The sequence below is a fragment of the Ambystoma mexicanum genome, chromosome 9 (genome assembly GCF_040938575.1).
Source record: "Ambystoma mexicanum isolate Mex_15411 chromosome 9, UKY_AmexF1_1, whole genome shotgun sequence".
Classification (NCBI taxonomy): Eukaryota; Metazoa; Chordata; class Amphibia; order Caudata; family Ambystomatidae; genus Ambystoma; species Ambystoma mexicanum.
Window position 1 is genome coordinate 1,550,776,074 of NC_090931.1, and position 22,577 is coordinate 1,550,798,650.

At 47.0% G+C, this 22,577-nt stretch overlaps 1 protein-coding gene across 1 annotated transcript in view; it reads left to right on the top strand.

Moving 5' to 3' along the window:
* The window catches only part of LOC138489505 (zinc finger protein 436-like), a 160,090-nt gene that overhangs the window by 2,285 nt on the left and 135,228 nt on the right, over positions 1–22,577 (top strand). Inside the window, exon 2 of the mRNA XM_069617248.1 lies at positions 21,217–21,343. Coding sequence (XP_069473349.1) covers positions 21,217–21,343 — 127 coding nt within the window. The remainder of the gene's footprint in view (positions 1–21,216; positions 21,344–22,577) is intronic.

Here is a 22,577-nt window from a genome sequence, read left to right on the forward strand (position 1 = left end):
AGAGGCTGTTGCAGTAGTCCAGCCTAGCAAAAACCAGAGCATCTGGGGGAAGGTGAGAAAAGGGAGAATACATTTAAGGAGGTACAGCTGGGAGGGGGCCTTCTTGACAAGGTCCGTGATGTGTGGATAGAAGGATAGTGTGAAGTCGAAAATCACTCCAATGTCTTTTGTCCTCACCAGAAGGTGATGGTAGAGTGCCCAAAGAGGGCAGCCAGTGTGAAAGAGGGAAGGCAGGAGCAGGGGTTCCAATAAGAAGGATCTCAGTCTTGCTGGCGTTGAGGCAGAGAACGTTAGAGGCGCCCATGACTGAATAGCAAATGGACAGTCAGGGATGAGCGAGGAGGAGGTGGCCGAGGGTAGCCTGAAAGAGCTGTCACAAGTTAGAGGTGGATGTAGAGATCTGTAAGGCCAAAGGGCAAGATAGATGTTGAAGAGCCAGGGGGAGAGGCTATAGCCTTGGGGAACATCACATGTAGATAGAGAAGTGGTGGAGAGAAAGGAACCAAGTTGGACCTGGGAGGGTCGATCCAGGAGGAAGGAGGTCAGCCAAGCCAGAGCCTGATCGGTGCTGCCAAGGGTCTCACAGAGACAGGTAATCAGGATGTTGTGGTTGACCATGTCAAAAGCAGAGGAAAGATCGAGGAGAATGAGGACAGAGGGAGATCTAGAGTAGAGATTTGAGAGCAGATCTTCACGGGTGCTCAGGAGTGCAGTTTCCATGCCTCTGGCTGCTCTGAAGCCAGACTGATGGTCATGAAGACAACCAATAGATTCAGTGTGGAGGGATAGCTGGGAGATAGCCAACTTCTCCAGGAGTTTGCCCAGGGAAGGAGTGATAGAGATCAGACAATAGTTTGCCGAAATGGAGGGGTCGGCAGAAGGCTTTTTTAGTAGGGGGTGCACAAGGGAGTGCTTGAGAAGAGAGGGGAAGTGCCAGTGGCGAAGGAGTGATTACAGAAATCGTCCAAGGCTGGAGAGAGAGAACCACTGTTGTCCTGGAGGAGCAGGGGTTCTCCTGCTTTATTGAGACTTTAATCAAATGGACTTGTCTGGAAACCTCTTCAGGTGTTACAGGAGAGAACGGGGAGATAAGGAGAGGGGGGTAGCAAGGCAGGCCTGAGAGGGGTGGGGGCGAGAGAGCAGAAGTGGTGGGCAGTGTGGACAGGATGTCCTGGGTTTTAATGGTGAAATGAGAAGCCAGAGCCTGGGTGGGTGTAGAGGAGGAGGCCACTGCAGCAGGATTGGTCAGTGCAGCAGGATTGGTCAGCTGCTTGCTGATTTGGAAAAGTTTAGCCGTGTTAGTTGAAACTGCAGAGATGCAAACGTGAATGTGGACCCTCTTCTTAGAGAAGATGCAGTGTCTGTATTTGAAGCAGGCGGCAGGCCAGTTTGTCAGCGGGTGCACCTGAAGCTCCCCACTTCCGCTCAGAGTCGCACCAAGAGTTGCACTTTGTGGTGGGCTTCCAGCGGATCCTCATAACAGGGGCAAGGATATCCAAAGTGTTAAAGCTGGAGAGGTGAAGGTCGGAAAGGGATAGGCCGTCCCCAATGGAAGTGGTAGAGGAGCTACAGAGGTGGGAGGAGGAGGTGGCAAAGGAGCCAGAGAGTTAGTGGATGGCAAGGGGGCCTGAGAGGAGGAGGATGACAGAGGTGGCAGAAGAGCCAGAGATGTAGTGGATGGCAAGGGAGCCAGAGCGATAGAAGGAGGAGGAGGCAGAGTAGGTAGAAGGAATAGCGGGAGAAGGAAGGAAGGAAGTTCATGAGGCGGGGCAGGCGCCTATCAAATAGTAGAAGAGTGGGCTGAGGGCCTTGGACCATGACAGTGCCATTTAGATGTACATTAATGATGACTCTGGAAGACTGAAAGGGGGCCATGAGGATCTCTCTCTGGGTGCCACCATTAATGGGAGAAGAGGAAGAAGGAAATAGAAGTGCAACCATATGAAGGGTTCATACGAAGGAACGACAAAGAGGATGTCAGTGAGCGTTTGTCTGGAAGAGGCACTGACATAGGTGTCAGCAATGGGAAGGCCTGGATTGGAGACCAGGTGTCCTCCTTGAGCTTATTACTTTCAGACATTGTGAGAAGAGAAGGATAGGATAGAAAAGCAGTTAGAGAAGATGGGGGAAATTGAGAGCACCATAGTGGGTGTGATGGAGGAGAAGGAGAAGCGATAGAGGAGAAGAGACAGAAACACTGCACAGAGCTACGCCCCACAGGCTGCACAAGGAGGGGAATCTGGGACAGGGGTGGGCAGGTAACAGAGGGACAACAGGCAACAGCAGAGCGCAGATGGAGACAAGCAGCACAGGCAGTAACAGGCAGTGCATGGAGAATGCGATGGGAGCCAACCAGGCTCAGCTCAACCTAGAGAAGAAACTGCCTGGAGGGCACCAATAGTGATCACAGCATAAGAAATGCAAGGCAGAGTGATAGAGGCCAATACATTCACATGGTGGGAAAAAAGCATGACAGCAGAGGAATGCAAAGCATCAGTGATTGAGGCCTAAACAAACTCCTAAATTTGGAGAAAATGCGGCAGATGCAACAGAGAAACAGCTTGCAAGATCAGCAGAAAACAAAGTTATGAATATCCAGGAGCGGGATAGCCTAAAGAATGTGTAGAAACAATGCAGGGTGAAATATGCATTGAAATGGAGGTAAGCGTGAGGTAGGGCCGTTTAGTAGGACGTAGTAATGGCTGCATCCCCTGCCCACAGCTGTCTTACCTTGCGGTCCCTGCTGGTCGATGGCTGCACTGCATGCTCACAATATGCGTTCTGATGCCTGCGTCGCACAACACTGCAGCCTTGTCCTGCAAGGACTTTGCTGCAGAGGGTCCGATCCTCTGTTTTTAAAGGTTTAGATGCGTGGACATAGGCACAATGTATTACATGCCGACGGGCAGCATCTCCTGTGCACACGCGTCACACAACACCGCAGCCTTGTCCTGCGAGGGCTTTGCAAACGATTTGAACAGTTTGCAAACAGTTTGGGCTGTAGCCACATTCAAGGCAGCCCCATTTTAAGATTCCTGTCTTAATTCAAATTCAATTGCTTCACGTGGTTCATCTCTGAACACGTGGCTCTGTAATAGACTGTGAAGGGGTTAACAACGAGAAGGTGATCCCTGAGGGAAAAGGTGGTAACACAGGGCATCACAGCAGGGAAGGGGTGCGAGGATGACTGCAGAAGGAGGGACAATGGGGAAGAAGGATGGAGGCTGCCACGAATCAGGAAGAGCAACTCGATTCTAATGTGCTTTCCTGTAATGTCTTTTTTGTATTTGGTGACCGGGAGCTTGTTTAGAGGGGGAAGTCGGGTATGAATGGGTATACTGAGGCTCACGTCACATGAAGAGGACTGTGTGTGAAAAAGAAGTTTGTTTTCGTGGTTCCAGCCACGTTGGGCTGATGAGGGAGAAGTGACTGCCTCCAGCTGTGCCGCCGTCAGAGGGACGCGGCTGAAGAAATTGTTTATCTACGTTGTCACTGGAGACCGGGGTGAAACTGTCGAGGCTCGCGTTCACAGCCTGGACTGAGGTGAAGAGAGAGAACGGGTCATTTCAAACACGACCGCCGCAGCAGCAAAGAAGCTGAGAGACTCTTTTTCGCGCCGTGAGAAAGTGTTTCGAGTCACACAGAGTGAAACTGACACATGCGCAGATAGAGTTGCGGCTCGCAGGCAGTGAGAAAATAAATCGGTGCAGTCACCGCTGTGCTGGAGGGAAGCGGTCTCGAGGTAATCCTTGTGAAATTGACCTAAAGAATAATTCCACATTAATATTAACCCTGGCCATGAACGGTGCTGACTCCTTTCTTTATATTCATACATAAACATTATAAGGGACTGTTTCAATGAGAGAAATACCACGAATGAGAGCTCCTAACTCTGGAAGTCCGTAAAGCTTGCAGTAACAGCGCAGAGGCACCACTTATCTTCCGTCCCACCCTGGGGAGGAATGAGGCTCGTGGGGAACTGATAAAAGAACAAGGCCACACGTTTCTCCCTACGAGGAGCCAAGGACAGGTCTGAAGTCCGCGTCAGTGGGCCGCTTAATGGAGAAGTGAGTCTACAGAGAACCCGGGGAAGAAAAGTACCCCAGTGATTATTATTTCCCTCCGCAGAATTATTCATTCACTTCAAAACGTTTTGTTGGCTGCGCAGTTGAAGAGGAATAAAAGTTCACGTAAGGAAACGATGTAGTGAGTATTCTCTTTCTTCCTACCACGAGAAATTGTGATTCAGTCTCTTTGACTCCTCAATACCAAATGGAGGAATTTAGGGGACTGGTTGGCTCTGTTCCTATTGCAGGAGTCTCCAAAGACCTATACAAAGGCTTTCTTCATGGCTAAAACACATTTTCCATGAAAAAAATGAATACGCCACCAGCGTCACAAAAGCATTGTTTCAGGTAATCCAAGATTTCTTAGCTCCCACCTAGACTAAGGGTGACCTAATTCTATCTACCAAGGGGTTGTGGGGCCCTGCGCCTGTTCTTTGGCATTTAGATCACACTTATTCAGAAAGAAATCAAGAAGGATCTTGCTCACACCTTCCCACAATGCCCTGCTCTGTTCCATCCTCAGGACCTCTCCTTTAATTTGTTTCTGAGGCTACCTCAGAAGTGATGTGGCCCCTGTTGTCCACACTTCACCTCACTTTCAATGTCATTGATGCTGTGTGTCCCGCACCCTCTTCCCCTGGTCACTTGTGATGTTGGGTGCCCCCTACCCTGCCTCATCCCGCCCCACCTAGCCCTCTACTCTATGCTTGAGTTTTGCATCTCCTTGTTGTCTTTACCCTGTAACTTGGGGTAGGCACCATGTAGTTGCCTATTGGAGGACTTTCTGCGTTTGCATGCTGATCCCACCCTGCAACTTGCGGTAGGCACCATGTACTTGCCTATTGCCGGACTTACTGCATTTGCATGCTGCTGCCACCCTGCAACTTGGGGTAGGCACCATGTATTTGCCTATTACTGGACTTACTGCATTTGCATGCTGCTGCCGCCCTGCAACATGGGGTAGGCACCATGTACTTGCCTATTGCTGGACTTTCTGCATTTGCATGCTGCTGCCATCCTGCAACTTGGGGTAGGCACCATGTATTTGCCTTTGCTGGACTTACTGCGTTTGTGTGCTGCTTCCGCCCTGCAACATGGGGTAGGCACCATGTACTTGCCTATTGCTGGACTTTCTGCATTTGCATGCTGCTGCCGCCCTGCAACTTGGGGTAGTCACCATGTATTTGCCATTTGCCTTTGAAATGACATTGGCTTCTGTGTGCTGCTGTAGCCAGTACGACGGGTGCAGATTCAATGAATGTAATTACCTTGTACTTCTCTTTTTGCACTCTACCTGATATATCACCTCTGTACCCCTTGTAATGTTGTAATTCACACGGTACGCTTCCTTTTTTGTAACCAGAAGCACTGAAACTAAGTTAGATACCTCAGGGTTTAGCGCGCTAAACAAATAAACAAACGGATTCCTCCCCGTTCTTCCCTGAAGGAGAAAATGCTGGGGCGCTGCTCCGGGGTGTCCACATGTATTGATTTCTCCTTTTATTCTGGCTGGTGCAGGCTGAACACAAACTATCTGTCCTGACTCCCCTCCTTGAAAAGCCTGGTTTAGATCCAGCTGTTGTAACAAACCCTGCCCTGTTGCAGGGCTTCTTTGGATCGCCAAAGTTTTGCAAACAGTGGTTCTCAGGTAAATTTAGAATCGTGTGGACCACACTAGAATCCATCGGATAGAAACAGCCCCCTAATCTCATACTTTTAGATCTTTCCACATCATTTGAAATTAAGAAGCACGCTCTCCGAGTGGACCAGCTCTCTGTTGGCTGGGGTAAACTGTCAGGCTTTGGATTGGTTTAGTTCAGTTCTTGCTGAATGCAATCATGCTCTTTCCAGTCCTCACCTCTACCGGGTGTACATGGAGTGCTGCCATTTTCCCTGTCGTCACCACTCCTTTTTAGTGTTTATCTGCGTCCTTGTTTTAAGTTGCTGGTCTGCTTGCGGGTTTAGTATCGCCAATAGGTGGATCTTTCTGCGGGTTGATCGCCCCTTGAAGGATTTTTTTTTGCATTATCTGTTGGTCTGGGTCTTGTACATGAGTGGATAGTGGACACAGTGCTGAAGCCAAATTTGTGAAAAAACCAACGTGATCCTGTTTGGACTAAGTTACATGTTAAACAACTGTGGAGCTCTCCCACCATATCCTTACCTAGTAGGCCATCCAGCTATTTTAGGCAAAAAAGTTAGGAACTTGGGGATCTTTTGTCAAGTCGATTTGTGCCTTAATGTGCAAAAAGGTGCTGTTTAGAAATCCCCATTTGTCACTCTCTGTTGAATGAAACCATTTCTGCCGCTTACTCCTAAGGGAACAACTTCAGATTGTGGTGGGATCTTTGATCACTTCCAGGTTGGAACAGTCCAATGTGATCCATGCAGGCTTTCCCTCCTCTCAACTGCATTGACCTGGAATGGTTTCATATTCAGCTGCGTGGCTTATCTACGGTCTGAGAAGATCTTACTCTATTTGGGATCTTTCCCAGGACTGCATTTGTTACCCATTGATAGGCGTCATAAGGGGATTGAGTTTAAGTTCTGTGGCTTCATAGACAGATGTCTTCATGGCCTTGCTCTGGATTATCTCTCTAGCCAGATACTCCCACATGTTCCTCCGAGGACCTTGCATTCTTCAGTAGAACATTCCCTGGTTTCTCCCCTGCCTAATTGCACGGCTGAGGCAGACCTCGGCAAATTATAGGAATAAACTTAATGCTCGCCTTCTTAACTGATCCATGATTGTTTGCTGTTTCAACACGTGTGCACCTAGATGCGTTTTTATTTGTTCAGTTGTTTGGTGTTACCAGTACAATACAAATAATTCAATCAAATCAACCCAAAACTATTCGGTTTCCACCCTCGCCACATCTATAATAAATTCATACCTGGTGTTGCACCTTCCTACACCCCTCAACACAGAACCAATACGTGCGACCTGCCTCCCTACCCCTATTACAAACTCATATCTTTGTCCCAAGGCATACATTCATTTTCAAAAATTGATTAGCAGAGTTTGCTCATTTAAATTTTCTCGATTAGCAAACGTATTTGATTAGCAATTTGTGTACTTATAATTGTAATGTCACCAGAGGTTGTTTGTACCCAAGACATAAAATGACCAAAAATTCAGCATGTTTATGTACAGCTGAAGACATTAGTGAGATGAGTGTCTGTAAAATGTAACGGCGAGCTGCACGAATGTGCACAAATAAATAGATATGATAAAAGGCTCAAAAAGGCCCATCATTTGCTCTGCAAGGAGAAGTTCGGAAGTTTCATAAATCAAAAAGTTCACAATGTTAAAGGAAAGTCATAGCCTGAGACTAAGGACATAGTATGGCTTTGCGGCAGGCAGGGTAATTGCCAACTTCAGGTGGACAAGATGGCCCTTACCTGTCATTGATAGAAACTGTTTTCAGTGTTGCGTCAAATACCAGTTTTGGGGGAGGGCAGGCCGCTAAAGGTCCTTATACCCGAGTCAGGCAGACCCAAGCACAGCATTCCAGCCCGACACACCCACAAAAGTGGCACTCCCGTGGAGACTTGTCCTGCACCTCCATGGACATGGTGAAGCCTGGGCAGCGGTGCAGCTGCCCAGCATGAAATGTGGGCGGCTACTTGCACGTTCTGCTTGTGTTCCCAGCCTTCGGATGGGCCAGCTCCCCCGCAGGTGGTAACATATAGTGTAGAGCAAAGCGATCTCCGGAGGCTAATTATGGTGTTGCAGTAGATCTGGAGATGTACAGTCTGGATGGAACTATTGATCACTACTTTGCATAAACGTCTAGTTAGCTTTGTGTTTTCATTATGCAAGAGGAAAGAAAGTAAGAGACTAAGCACAGTGGAGGCACCGCAGGCAGAGAACTGGGCAAACTAGGTGGAATATTGGAGTTTGCGGCCATCTCCCTTTCAGGTTAGCTGGTATAAAGCAACAGGGCGATGAGATAGAATGTCAAGGTGTTTGGGATCAGCTCATGGGTTGAGCATCTTTTTCACAGATGAATGCAACTAGCAGGTCCCAGAAATAGGATTGCCATCAAAATCATTCGGCCTAGTGATCGTGCACCTTTTCAAAAGTGTTCACTTGTCGATATGATGCACCTTCCCCAACAAAATGAAATGGAGTTGACACTATGGTATTTACATACACTAACCTAAACTTTACTGAAAAACAGAAGAAGCAGTGTTTTATTGTGGCAATACTGTCATTCTGCATTATGTAACAACTTACTTTTTTTAGGAATGGAATTGCAGGACTGTCTTTTAAAAAATATAGATAACACGTAATGGTCTTTGTCAAATAGGACATAGCTCAATAAAAGTATTATCCCGATTACTTCTGGTTTGCATTTATTTGAAAAAGAATGTTTCTTGCCAAGCACTCCAATACGGGCCTTTGGCACTTTTAAGAGTGGAGGAGAGGATTACTGCTACACTCTGTCTGTTAGCCCCTTTGATCTTTCAGTGAAGAGAGAAAAGAGGGCAGAGAGAGCCCCGAGGGCAAGAAAAGAATGCAAGGTGAGCTGCGGTTTTATTTTAATAGCTAGTTGTGCTACTCACTTGGCAATTTAATTAGCAAACCTACAGAATTGCAAAGCAAATTGTTATGCAACACTGCTTATTTTATGCCTTGGTGTTCTACCTCCCGATGCCCCTCAATAGAAAACCAGTAACTGCAACCTGCCTCCCACCCTGCAAACACAAAATCAACACCTAGTGTACTTATCCACACAACTCAAACCACTGCCTGGCATTCTGCCTCCCTGATCCCCACATCACGAGACAACCTTGCGGTATCACTCCTCCTCACCCAGACGCCAGACCTGTCATCCTGTCTCCCCTTGTTTGCAACCCACATTGTCAGGTCAACGACATGCATTAAACATTCTAATAGTTGTTGTTGTAGCTTGCCGTCAAGGATTGAAAGAGAAGATTTAGAGGCTAAATAATTAATAATGAACATCATTGGGTACACAATGAATACATACAAATGAAACATGGTTGTTATATGTGTGTTGTCCTTGTAGCCTGCTGTGCATTATTTCACAACCACCCCTCAGATTGCATTCCAGTTCACTGCATGTTATGCCGCGTTACATTATTTGACAAATCTTTAGGTCATTTTGCATACATGTGTAATGTCCGAGTGCCTTGAATCTTCCATAAGGAGGCAGGTGTCACTCCCCAAACACCAAAATAAAGTTAAAAGGTCGAGTAGCGGCACTTAGTTTATGAAACTGATGCCATGAGGCCCAGAGTAGACCGGGAAATGCAAGGTAGGTGTACACTATCACATGGAAAGTATCCATTAACACAAATCATAAACCGCACACATTGACTAAATAATCAAAATCGATATAAAAAACCTCAGAATGCTCTAGAGATTTTTCTAAAAGCTGCTCTTACAAAAACATCACACATAAAATCTTTGTTATAATTCCTAAACAAGGACATGGCATCCATACATATCTTGGTATTATTTTCAATAAAATGTGGCGTAAGCCATCGCCTTCTAAAATCTATTTTAAAACGTACAAATGAATACAAAATGTCAAGATATCCACTTCTTTGCCGCAAGCACACATTTTGTCGAAACTCAACCAACTCGTTCCGCCATTAAGGGGAGCACAATGAATTGAATCATTAAAGTTGTTCTTCTGCACTCATGGGACTAAATTTTACTTATGAAATTAGATGATGCAATAGTTTCCTCTAAACCCACGCGCGCTTTTCTATACAACTCTAATCACTGTACATTTTTGATTCTGGACAAAGTTCTTCAAGGCTCTACCTCTACGGCTCATTTTTTAAGAAGGGCCTTGTGTTGTGGCTTATATCCATTACTAAAAGCAGCGACCTACCCAAAGCTGCACCTTGCCAAACACCACAATACAATTGTATTGGCACCCGCTCCTGAAAATGGTGCCACGAGGCCCAAAGTAGACCTGGAAATGCTAGACTTTTAAGCAGATTCTGCACCCCTGTTGTGATCTAAAATCTTTAGGCTGCCCTCTAACGGCAGGACAAGGTAACTGCAGCCCAGGTTGAGAAGATTATACAAAGGCTGGATATGCAGATTAACTCCCATAAGAGCCCAGCCTCTGTCTGAGAGCTGTCCTGCCTCACAAACCACTTGAACAGTCCCCATAAAGTTCCAAACAAGACTCAAGTACCTCCAGTAAATCCCAGTCCAGGACTTTGCTCCCAGTAGAGCCATGGACATCCTGGTCTCCAACCCAGGCCTCCCTATCACTGACACCGACATCAGTGCCTCCTCCAAGGAAACTCTCACCGACATCCTCTTTGTCGTTCATTCTCCAGATCTATGGACCCCGCATATGGTCTCGGTTCTCTCTCCTTTCTCCTCTTCTCCCATTAATGGTTGTACCCGTTGGGATGCCTTCCTGGCCTCCTTCCTATCCTCTAAGGTCATCATTAATGTCTACTCTAATGGGACCATCTTGGTCCAAGGCCCTCAGGCCAACCTTCATCTCTTTGATAGGCGCTTTCCGCGCCTCATCAAATTCCTTTCTTCTCCTGCTGTCCCCTCCCACCTTTCCTTGGCTACCTTGCCTTCCCACTCCCTCTCTGCCCCCTCTCGGGCGCTTTCTACACTTCTGCAGGGCATACCTCTGATCTGTACCCCTCCCCGGAAGTCCTTCAAAGAGGGCAACCTTCTCCACATTGCCACTCTTAACTCCCGCTCCGCTGTCAAACACTCCTCTGATATCTACCGCCTTCTTGAAGAACTTGACCTCGATGTCCTCGGTCTCACTGAGACATGGTTTACGGCCAGCTCTGCCACCAGCTTTGACACGCTCCTACCTGATGGCTACAAGATCCTCTCCGCGCCCAGGCACAACCGATCTGGTGGGGGCGTAGCCCTTATCTTCCCTGAGTGGATTCCTGCCTCTGTCATTCCTACCCAGGCCTACTCCTCTTTCGAATGCCTCGTCTGCATTTGAATTTGAATTTGAATCATTTCTTGAGTGCCCAAGGCAGATAGCTGCATTCGGGCGCAGATGTTAACTAAAGGATTGAACATATCACTGTGCAAGTCTGAAGTAGCAAGACCCTAAGGGAGTAGGGTCATTTAAATAGGAACGTTTTCAGTTCCTTTCTAAATCTTGCCAGAGTGGTGCATGAGCGGATGCTGGAGGGCAGCTGGTTCCAAAGCTTAGGCCCAAATACAGAGAACCTTCTGTCACCTTTTGAGGCGCGTTTTGTCCTCGGGACACATAACAGAAGTTTATCTTCTGAACGGAGGCTCTGGCTGGGTAATAGTGTCGAATTCTGGTGTTCAAATATCGGGGTGCAAGTTTGTGATAGCACTTGTACACCAGGCATGCCACCTTAAATTTGATACGATATTCCACCATGACCCAGTGCAGCATTTTCCTGGCTGTGGACACATGATCTCTTTTACCCAGATGGGCCGTTAACCTAACGGCCGCATTCTGGGCCCTCTGCAGTCTTAGCATTTGTTTCCTCGGGATCCCTGCCAGCAGACTATTACAGTAGTCAAGATGGGAGTTAACCAGAACTCCCACCACTACTGGAAGGTCTTGCGATGTTAAGAAAGGGAGCACATTTCTGAGCAACCGCAAGGAGTAATATACTGCTTTTACTTTTGCCCCTACCTGGGCTTCACTCTCCAGATTTTCTTGCCAGGTGCACCGAAGATTTTTCACTTTCCTTGAGAACGGAATACTCACTCCCAAGATTTGTGGGGTACAGTTTGTGTCTTCCTCTCTATTTTTCTTCTCTGATCTAAATAGAATTATTTCTGTTTTGCCAGCATTAAGTTGTAGTTGTTTGGAGGCCATCCACTTTTTTATATCTTGCATACAGCAGTCTATCATCTCAATTGCCTCCGACAGATTGTCTGTCTCCACATAAATCTGTGTATCGTCCGCATATGAGTGAAATCGTAGGCCGTGCCTCCTCAAGATATCAAATAGTGGTCGAATATATAAATTAAAGATCAGAGGAGAGAGTGCTGACCCCTGTGGGACTCTGCACCTCAGTTGTATTAATTTTGAGAGAAATGCTCCCAGTGTTACCCGCTGTGTTCTGTCCTGTAAAAAGGAGTCGAACCAGTTTACCACCACTTTGTCAGCTCTCCCGATTTTTTTGATCCGTTGAAGGACAGTCTTGTGGTTGATTGTATCAAATGCTGCAGATAGGTCGAGCATCAACAATATTTAGTTACTTCCCCTATCTGCAGCTTCCAGTAGGACATCCTGGACTGCTAACAAAGCCCACTGTCCCATGGTTAGGCCGAAATCCTGATTGATGTTCGTCCAGGATGTCTTTACTGTCAACAAACTGTTGAAATTGATTGCAGACTATTTTCTCCTGAATTTTAGTGGGCCAGCATAAGTTGGCTACCGGGCGATAGTTTTTAAGTACCATAGGATCTAGATTATGTTTTTTCAGTAAGGGGTTTACCAGTGCGCTCTTGAGTGCCCAAGGAACATAGCCTTCTGTAAGTGATTACTTCACGAAAGTTGTTATAAAAGGGATAAGATTGGAAGCCAGACTGATAGCAGTACAGGCTGGCATAAGAAATGCTAGATCTTTAGTCGGTTTTAGTTGAAGTATTAGAGCCTGAATAGTTTCCTGTTCGATTGACTGGAAACTGAAGATCTCCCCAGTTTCCAGTTTTACTGTCTCTAATTTCTCTTCTCCCACATCACCCCATTCTTCTACCTCCAGTACTTCATTGATACTCTTCTGAATATCCACATTTTTATGTTCGAAAAAATTGTTAAACTTATTGGCCTGTTCTTGGGAATTATTAAACCTAGATACTACATCAAATAAAGCCTTAGACTGATTGTCTGCTGACTTAATTTCTTCTTGGAGGAAATCTTTTTTTGCCATAAAGATGGCATTTTTATATTGCCTTAGGCGAGTTCTCGCCGTCTCTGCATCTACTTCTAATACCTCTCTCTCTCGCCTAGCCATTCCCTTACTGTGGCTACTATCAATCGGCCACCTGTTTCTTCCTTGCTCTCTGAGTGGGCGGACCTCTCCTCCTCACTCCTGGCCTCAACCACTCAACTCCTCCTTCTTGGAGACTTCAACATCCACCTGGATGCCTCCTGTGCACCCTCTGAACTCTTTCACAACCTCTGTGACTCTTTCTCACTCACCATTCTCCCCTCTGGCCCGACTCACTCTGCAGGGCACACTCTCGATGTTCTGATCCCTTCAGACCTTCCCCTCTCTGTCCCTCTCTCCACTCCTCTCTCCTGGAGTGACCACTTTCTCCTCTCCTCCCACCTCACCCTCCGTACCCCGCAGGCCAAGCCACCTCCGACACTGCCACCTTATCAGTCACCCGACCCATGAAGCGCGTGTCAGTTGAGGCTTTCGCCGCCACCTTCTCCCCCCCTCCTACCCACCTCGGCTGACTCCCACCCTGACACAGCCCTCTCCACGCTCCACTCTGCTATATCTGATACTCTTGATATCCTTGCCCCTGTCATGAGGATCCGCCTGAAGCCCAAAGCCAAGTGCAACTCCTGGTATGACTCAGACCTCGTCACCCTAAAACGCAAGTGCAGGGTGGCAGAGAGGAAATGGCATGCTTCATGTTCATCCTCTGACAAACTGGCCTGCCGCCTGCTGCAAAGGCAATACCGGCTCTCTGTCCGCAGCAAGAAGAGAGACCACGTCCAAGCCCGCGTCTCTGCGGCATCTAACAACTCGGCTGAACTCTTTAAAATCTGCAAGGAACTGGCCAATCCTGCTGCAGTCTCGACCTCTCCTGTCCCTTCCCAGGCCCTCTGCACGGCACTGGCTTCTCACTTCATTTCTAAAACTCAGGACATCCTGTCCTCACTCTCCTCCTCTCATGCCCCTCCCGCTACTCGCCTGCTCTTCCTCTGGCCCTACTGCAGCCACCCCCCTCCTTCCTTCTCTACCTTTCCTCTTTTCTCTCCAGATGAGGTTTCTAGACAAGTCCGATCTATGAAAGTCTCGTCGAAACAGGTTCACCCCTGTTCCTCCAAAACTATCAAGGATCACACCGACTCCCTGACTCCTGCACTGGTGGATTTCTGCAATCACTCCTTCGCCACTGGAGTCTTCCCTTCCCCCCTGAAGCACTCCCTTGTGCACCCTCATCTTAAGAAACCCTCTGCCGACCCCTCCTGGCTGGCTAACTATCGCCCAATCTCCATAACTCCCTTCCTAGGCAAGCTCCTGGAGAAACTGGCCATCTCCCAGCTCAATCTCCACACTGAATCTGAATCTGTTGGTTGTCTTCATGACTATCAGTCTGGCTTCAGAGCTACCAGAAGCACGGAAACTGCTCTCCTGAACATTCGTGAAGACCTGCTCTCCAACCTCGACTCTAACACCCCTTGCGTTCTTATCCTGCTTGATCTCTCTTCTGCCTTTAACACTGTCAACCATACCATCCTGCTCAACCATCTCCGTGATAACCTGGGTATCACTGGTCAGGCTCTGGTGTGGCTGACTTCTTTCCTCTCCGACCGACCCTCCCAGGTCCAACTTGGGTCCTTCCTCTCCGACATCTTTTTCTCTACCTGTGGTGTCCACCAGGGATCTAACCTCTCTCCCTGGCTGTTCAAACAATACCTGGCACTCCTTGCCCACCGCATCGCCGCTCTCTGTCCCAACTTTCAGTGCTATGCGGATGATACCCAGCTCATTTTCAGGCTACCCTCGGCCTCCTCCTCCCCTTCTCCTTCCCTCATCTCTGACTGTCTGTCTGCCATCCAGGAATGGTGTGCTGCCAACGACCTCTGCCTTAATGCCAGTAAGACTGAGATTCTACCCATCGGCACACCCACTCCCTCCTTCCATGCAGCTCTCTGGCTGGCCTCTCTTGGCCCTCCTCCCACTCCCACCTGCAAGGCTAAAAACCTTGGGTCATCTTCGACTCTGCACTCTCCTTCTCCCCTCACATCTCTGACGTCTCTAAGAAGTCACACTACCAGCTGCACCTACTTAGAGGTATTCTTCCTTTCCTCTCCTTCCCTCAGAAGCTCACTGTCAGAGCCCTGGTCCTCTCCAAGCTGGACTACTGTAACAGCCTCTATCTAAATCTTCCTGCCTCCACTCTCCGCCCTCTGCAACTTAACCAGAACAGGACTGTGAGAGTTGTCCTTGGCCTCAAGCACAGGGATCGTATCTCTCCAGGACTGAAATCTCTGCACTGGCTCCCAGTGGCTGTGAGGATTAAATTCAAAACCATCTGCATTGTACACAAGGCCTTCTGGGGTCTAGGGCCGCAATACCTTCAACTCTCTCTTCCCAAATATCTTCCTTCTCGAGCTCTTCGCTCATCTGCCTCCAACTCCCTCAGGGTCAGTCGCTTCTCCAAGCAACGAGTTGGTGGCAGATCACTCACTTTGGCAGGGGCCTCTCTCTTGACAGCCTTCCTGCCTCCCTGAAACTCGAGGAGAACCATCTCCGGTTCCGGATACACCTCAAAACCTTCCTCTTTGCTTCTTCTTTCTCACCTCCCCTCCCTTGCTGAATTCCTGACTAAATTGCACTGGTTACCTGGCCATCCTTTTTCTGATCTCTGGCCCAGGCCCCGTCAACTGCCCACCTGCACTGCCTCCCTGGCAACCCCTGCACTTGGGGACTGTTTTTCTGTATCCCTTCAGTCCCCCTTCCAGCACTTATGTCTGCACTTCCTTGCACTTGCCACCAGCTGGCTGTTTCATGTATTTTATTTATCTCATCTATTCCACTTCCCATGTACTGAACTTTCCCCTCTCCCTTCCCCCGCGCACTCTTCCGCCCCCCCTTCCCATGCACTTGCGCGATCTGAATGACACCTGGCCTAGTAGGATCGTTGTTTGTCCTCCCTTTGTTCCCCCCTTGCCTCGTCGCGCCTTGAAACGCTTGTGTATTGGCGCGTTATAAATGCCATATCATATCATATAATATTATGCTTGAAAACCACCCACCCTCATTCAAGAGTACCCATATTTCCTTCCAGCTTTCCGGTCTGTAAATCCTGCCCATTTGTGACCGTTCACAAAATGGCTTTGCCCGCCTGGTTTATTGGGCTTTGTACATGCATAGACTTACAGTGGCACCCTAGCACTGTGGAAATCTTGACCAATGCTGAGCCGAAGACAGTGCTCAGTGTGCGTGAACATTTTGCACAAACGGACAAGCCTGAGCACTTTGAGACTACTGCCATGTAGGTTTGCCACAGTATAAAAACGTACATGTACATTTCTTTTACTTTTTACTTTTTTTACTTTATTTATAGTGCGCAGCCATAAACCCTTAGGTGTGAGGGCGCGGACAAGACAGTACACATGACAAAAAACATATAAGGTCCGGGCAGAAGGAGAAAGAAACGTCTGCCCAGACAGAGAGGGGCAGGAGAGGACCCAAAGACTGATTATTTATCGAAACAACCAGGTTTTCAGCTTTTTTTTTTACATTTTTTTTTTTAAGCAAACGCAAGGACCAATGTTTTCTCAATGTGGCAGGTAGTACGTTCCATAAGGAGGGGCAACGCCACAGAAGGCTCCTCCCTGCACCCTCTTAGTCTTACATCTGGGCAAAAATACGAGATTTTGATTGCTAGATCTCAAGTTTCTGTAATTAGGTTTTTCCTTGATAAAGTCTTGTAAATCGGTAGGCATTGTACCCAGTCGGCACTTAAATGTAATTACTAGTATCCTGAAAGTGATACGAGCCTCCACAGGAAGCCAGTGCAGGGCACGGCGTGACCCCGTTACGTGGGCACGCGCGGATAGGCCTGACACCACTCTCACAGCCCCATTTTGAACTTGAAGACGATTGATCGAAGCTTTGCTAGCTCCTGCCATAAGACTACAACAATAATCAATTTTTGCCCCTATTATTGCTCGCGCAATTGCTTTCGCATTATCTTGAGAGATATAAGGTCTCAAGTGGGATAATAGTTTGGATTTTAGCCTTGGGGAGAGTGATGATTTCTACATCCGCCAACAGAAAATGTTTATTCTCTGGGTCCAATTTGGACAGGGTGCCTACTGAACCGACAGCAATGAGTTCCGTCTTGCCTCGATTGAGTGCCAGATTGTTCTGCATCATCCAGCGCTCAATGATGGCAAATATTCTATTTAGTTCTATTTCGTCCTGGCAATGAGATCCTGAGAACGGGATGACACATTGCGTGTCATCCGCGTAGTTGGAAAAAATAATCCCTTCATGCTCAAGATGCGCAAAGAAAGGAACCATGAAGATGTTATATATACACGGCGAAGTGCAAGCACCCTGAGGTACTCTGAACAACACAGGGATGGGCGGCACCATTGCGTCGTCCTCTGCATTAACTCTGTTAGTTCTATTAGATAGGAAGGATAACATCCATTGAGTAGCTTCTGCTGAAAAATGTGCTACTTCCTTAAGCCGCTTGGCCAAGATGGTATGATCAACAAGATCGAAAGCTGCGGATTGATCCAAGGTGATGAGCATGGAGGCAAGGCCTTTGCCCATTCTCTTAAGTAGTTTGGATTTAAGATCTAATAGAGATGTTTCAGTCCCAAAACCTTGTCTGAACCCTGATTGTAAGGGGTTTAGGATGGGATACAGGTTAAGATGTTGGGCAATCTGTGAATAGGCCACTCGATCCAAGATCTTAAGAAGGAAAGGAGTGTTGGTTATCGGCCTATAGTTAGCCGGGATGATTTGGTCCAATCCTGATTTTTTTAGTAATGGTGTAAACCAGGCTTGTTTTCATTCATTAGGGACCACCCCAGTTGTCAAGGAGGAGTTAATAAACGTACAAATGGACTGTACTAGCACTGGCGGGCAGGTCTTAATGTTGATAGAGGAGCAGGGATCACCCGTGCATTTTCGTAGCCTTAAGTTTGGAAATCACCAAAGCTAAGTCCTCGGTGGTGATGTGGCTAAAATAAAATATAGGGATATCCTCATCCCTCACAAAGGATGTATGAGCCTCACTGGCCCCAATGTCGGCAATCAGGGCTTTTTTAGTAGAGATGCCTTCTCGGATCCCTCCAATTTCTGTGACATGGCATTCTGGATATCAAGGCACCATCTGTCGTCTCTAATAATGGTGGTGGCCTTTGGTTGGGGTAACGTCTCCTGTTCTTTGAGATTTTTAAATACTTCCCTCGAATCAGAAGTAGCCTGAGAAATTCTTAAATTTTGATATGATTTCTTGGCTGCCACTATGGCTGCCTTTATAATTCTTGGATGCAACTTTAAAGTTAGTTAGGGCTCCAGTCGTCTGATTAGCCTGCCAAATATAGAAGAGTTTAAGCGACTCGGCTTTAAGTGTTTGTAATTCAGGGGAGAACCATGGTTTACTTTTTTTGCTCTCAGTAAATTTCTGTTTACGTTTAAGAGGAGCAAGAGTATTGGCCACTATATCCAATGTGGTCTTAAGTTTAAAGGCCATGGAATCTGTTGTCTCTGTGTCTAAGATATCAGAAGAGAGCCTGAGCATGGGTTCAATTCTTTCATAAGTCAAAAACTTGACACTCCGTTCCAACAGTGAAACACTTGTGTATAGGCGCGTTACAAATGCCATATCATATCATATCATATCATAACACTGAGGATGCAAGCTTCAGCTTGATTTTAGTAGGGAACGGCGCTGAGACTGAGAAGTGCACAAAGGCACGATCAGACCAGGGACAGGGGGATACCCTCATACAAAAAACAGGAAATGCCAGGTGGAAAGGCTTGAGTGTGCATCCAAACGAATATCCACGGGAGAAGTGCTGATAACAGTTCTTTTAATGTCGACTTGATATAAAGGTGCATGAGGTCACAGCGCATCGAAGTAGAGGCTAAACTACCCAAGAACAAGCCCAACATGTTTCGGTGCATTATCATCATCAGGGCAATCCTTTTTCAAAATAAAAAAAGGGTCTCCTTACTAGATGATGTGCAATATAAACACACTAATGGAGCAGAGTAGTAAAGGCCAAGTTACCTCAACACAGTAAAAGGCCCAGCATACAGGGTATACATGCCAACATTTCAGCCCACCTGTGTGGGAAATTACATCCAAAAAATCGGGGGATAAAGATTTTCCCATAGGAATGCATTGGGCAAAGATTTATTTTAGGCTGGAGGATGTCAAAAATAGCAATATTTTTCACGGGAAAATCGGGAAGTTTGCCATGTATGTACAGGGTGAAGCCAGACAGAGCATCCAGCGACAGCAGAAGAAAGAATCCTGTCAGCGCAGGATAGGGCCGCGATATCTGCTACTTGAGTCATGTGACAGTAAACACTGAAAAGAGACTATGGTCGTTTTTACAAGTTTGCCGGTCCAGAAACACCGGTGCCGATAAGCTTACTGGCACCATTGTTTCCGGACCGGCAAACTACGAGTCTGGTGGCGGGTGCCGTTCCGCCTGCCAGGATCAGACCTGATGGGCGGTACGGCACCCGCCCGCAGACCGTCACGGAAGGACCGGCTCTGTTATTAACGGTGCCAGTGCTTCCGTGGTCCCCATTCCCTTCGGACTCCATGGAAATGTGGACTTACAATTTACCGGCGGCTGACTTTCCGGAATGATGGGGTTGTAATACCCTGGTGTTTCCTGCAAGTCTGGCGCCGCTAAATCATTACGGGTCTGGCGGCAACCTGCCAGTAGTACCGGCACTGTTATCGTCGGGCTCGTAATGAGCCCCTATGAAAGACTGTACATGGAAACCAGTTCTGACGACAGTGAATACGAGGAAAGGTGCCCACCTTTGAGTTCCCTAATAAAATGTCAGTCATCTGCGCATTGATCGGCATGAAGTGGGCATTTCTGACACGCAACTCCTTCTGAATGCTTTCATTAAAAGGGTTCCCAGGTGTACAGGCTGCACAGATCACCGTTCTCTTGCCCGAGAGTCTGCTTGGAGACTCACCCCCATTCACTCACCCCCTAAATTCTGCACATAAACACAGCACACTATCTTACTCGCCCAGAGTCAATTACCACTTGCTAATGTCTAGTGGAGAGTGCACATTTGAAGGCTTGTTTGTATCCAATATAAACATGTATAGTGCCTTGGACTGATCAACACTGCAACACTATTTGGAATATAATGTTTTTTTTTTTTTACTGCATTAACTCTGTTAGACAAGCGGACATGTGTTGTCTGTATCTCTGCTATATCTTGACAAATATGCATGCCATTTGCATGTGTTCTGCATGTAAAGTATAGCAGAGCCCTCAACTATATACAGTTGCCCTTGGGGTTGATAGACTCATTTATAATATCCTTTTCCACCTTTAGCTCTGGGACCCACAGGATACGCCTGAGCCCCACACAAAATGCAGTCAGACTTTCGTACAGTGACTAACATAGCTCAGCGGGTTGAGTGCTCACTGCTGCGATCTGGGCGTGATCTGCAGGTCGCAGGTTCGAATCCCGGCAAGGCCAACTCAGCCTTTCATCCTTCCGAGGTCGATAAATGAGTACCAATTGCGGTTGGGTGATATTGTATTTAAATATGTGCTCTGTATTAAGGCGCTATATAAATAACACATCATTATTATCATTACAATGTGTGGCTACTATAATATCATAAAGCTAGTGCTAGTAATTGAGCCGTCTCCTAAATTCTAAACCCTATTAAAATGCAAAGTAATGCTCTTTTATTTTCATGTTTGTTCAAACTACGGTCCGCTGAAGGGTCATTCACACCGCAGCGCCTTGAGGCAATAACAATGGCTGTAGCCACTATATTGTTTGTATAATGTGTACTGGCCACTAGCTGTTGGGTAGTCATATTTGACTCTTGGTGAGTAAGAAATGGTGGGCTGAGTGTATGTAGAGAAATGAGGGGAGAGTGATTTTTTATGCCAAGCTAGTAGCTTGCAATATTTTACTCCTGATTAATGTAACATAATATAGTTCTTGAGTGAGAGCTTCACTCGTTCTTTTCTGAGTTTCAGATATACTCACTGGTGTAAGAGACACTACAAGGTGTGCAAACAAACAGGATTGCTCTCCACCTTGCCCTTTATTCATTCCTTGTCTTTTCTACTTGAGAATAACATTGGCCATTATTATAGAAACAAGGGCTTGTTGAGCGAGAAAAAGTTTATTTGACATTTTATTTAAATGTATTTCATTGCTCTGAACTAGTAAATAATTGTCCTGTGTTTTATTCCAGGCACAGGGCACCTTCCCAGAAGTTCCTGCCTGTTTCTCTGAAGAGGAGTGGGAGATTTTCCAGGAGTGGCAGAAGGACCTTTACAGGAATGTGATGAAGGAAGTTCACCAAGCGCTGCTCTCTCTGGGTAAAGTTACACCCCTGATCTTGACCAAGTGGCTTCATAGTTTATGAAATAGATGCCTTTTTATTTCAGGCTCTGAGAATGGGTTCTGCTCCTCTGTCTTTGATATATGTGCCTTAATATAGCAATAATAACCAGGTCCCCATGCCGTATCTTTTGGTAATGGCCTGGGGCCAGAGTTAATGGGTCTGAGCGTAGTGCAGGCATTTAACGAGGGTACTCGGGACATTACCAAGCAACACAGCCCAGGGATCCGGATATCATTGTTTCAAGCATGTACTCGCTGTGAGTAGCCAGAAACGGGACCTGGATACAGACGGGTCATGTTTGTTGTTCCAAACTTTTATTAAAACAAATGAGGATTGGCAAATACTTCACTTACTTAATCTAGGAGGAATTTCTCTACCTCAACCAAAACTAATGGGTCTGTGCGGTGTCAAGATGTCAGGGGATGGAGGAAGTGAAGTCGTTGAGAAGGGTCCAGGTGGCGAGGATGAGCATACTGCACCAAGATGCTGGACAGCCCCAGACAGGCACAGCAGACTAGTAGCCTTACCCGGCTTCTACCTTAGAAGCTCTCAGTCCCTTTCAGTGTGCGGGTCATTTGCATTAATGATCTCACTACTCCTGCACCTGCAGCTTTGCACCATTTTGGCCATCTTCCTCGTCCCAGTACTAAGGGGATTATGGAAACATTTGATTTTCTTATCTCTGTTGTTTTACAATAAGCCATTAGAAGAGGGGGGCTTCAGGGAAAGTTGGACAAGGGAGTGTTCCCATTCCTCCTGACCTGCTTCCCCCCCATGTAATCCTCCCACAGAAAATCACCCCCAGGGTCGGGATCAGAAAGGGTCTGCAGTCTCCTGGCCACATGAGAAGGGTCCCAGGCCAGGTTTTTTGGAGGAATCAATGCTGATTTGTCACATAGGGTCAGCGTAGGTTAGATTTTGGACTGAGGACAGATATACTTTTGGACTTCACGACTGACGACGAGCAAACTAGTCAGTTCTGTTAGGCAGGGAACTCCATAGATTGGGGTTAGCAAGGCGTTTTCTTTATTATTTAGATAAAGTGCTGAGAATGACAAGTCTGGATTTGTCTCATCCTGTTGCTACCATACCACATAGACCACTGAAGTGGTATGCAGTGGTTCTATTGCTTTTGATCAATGCAGCTATATATTGCTTTAATCCTTACGAAAGCCATCTCTTTTGGATCCAGTTCCTGGGGTTGGACC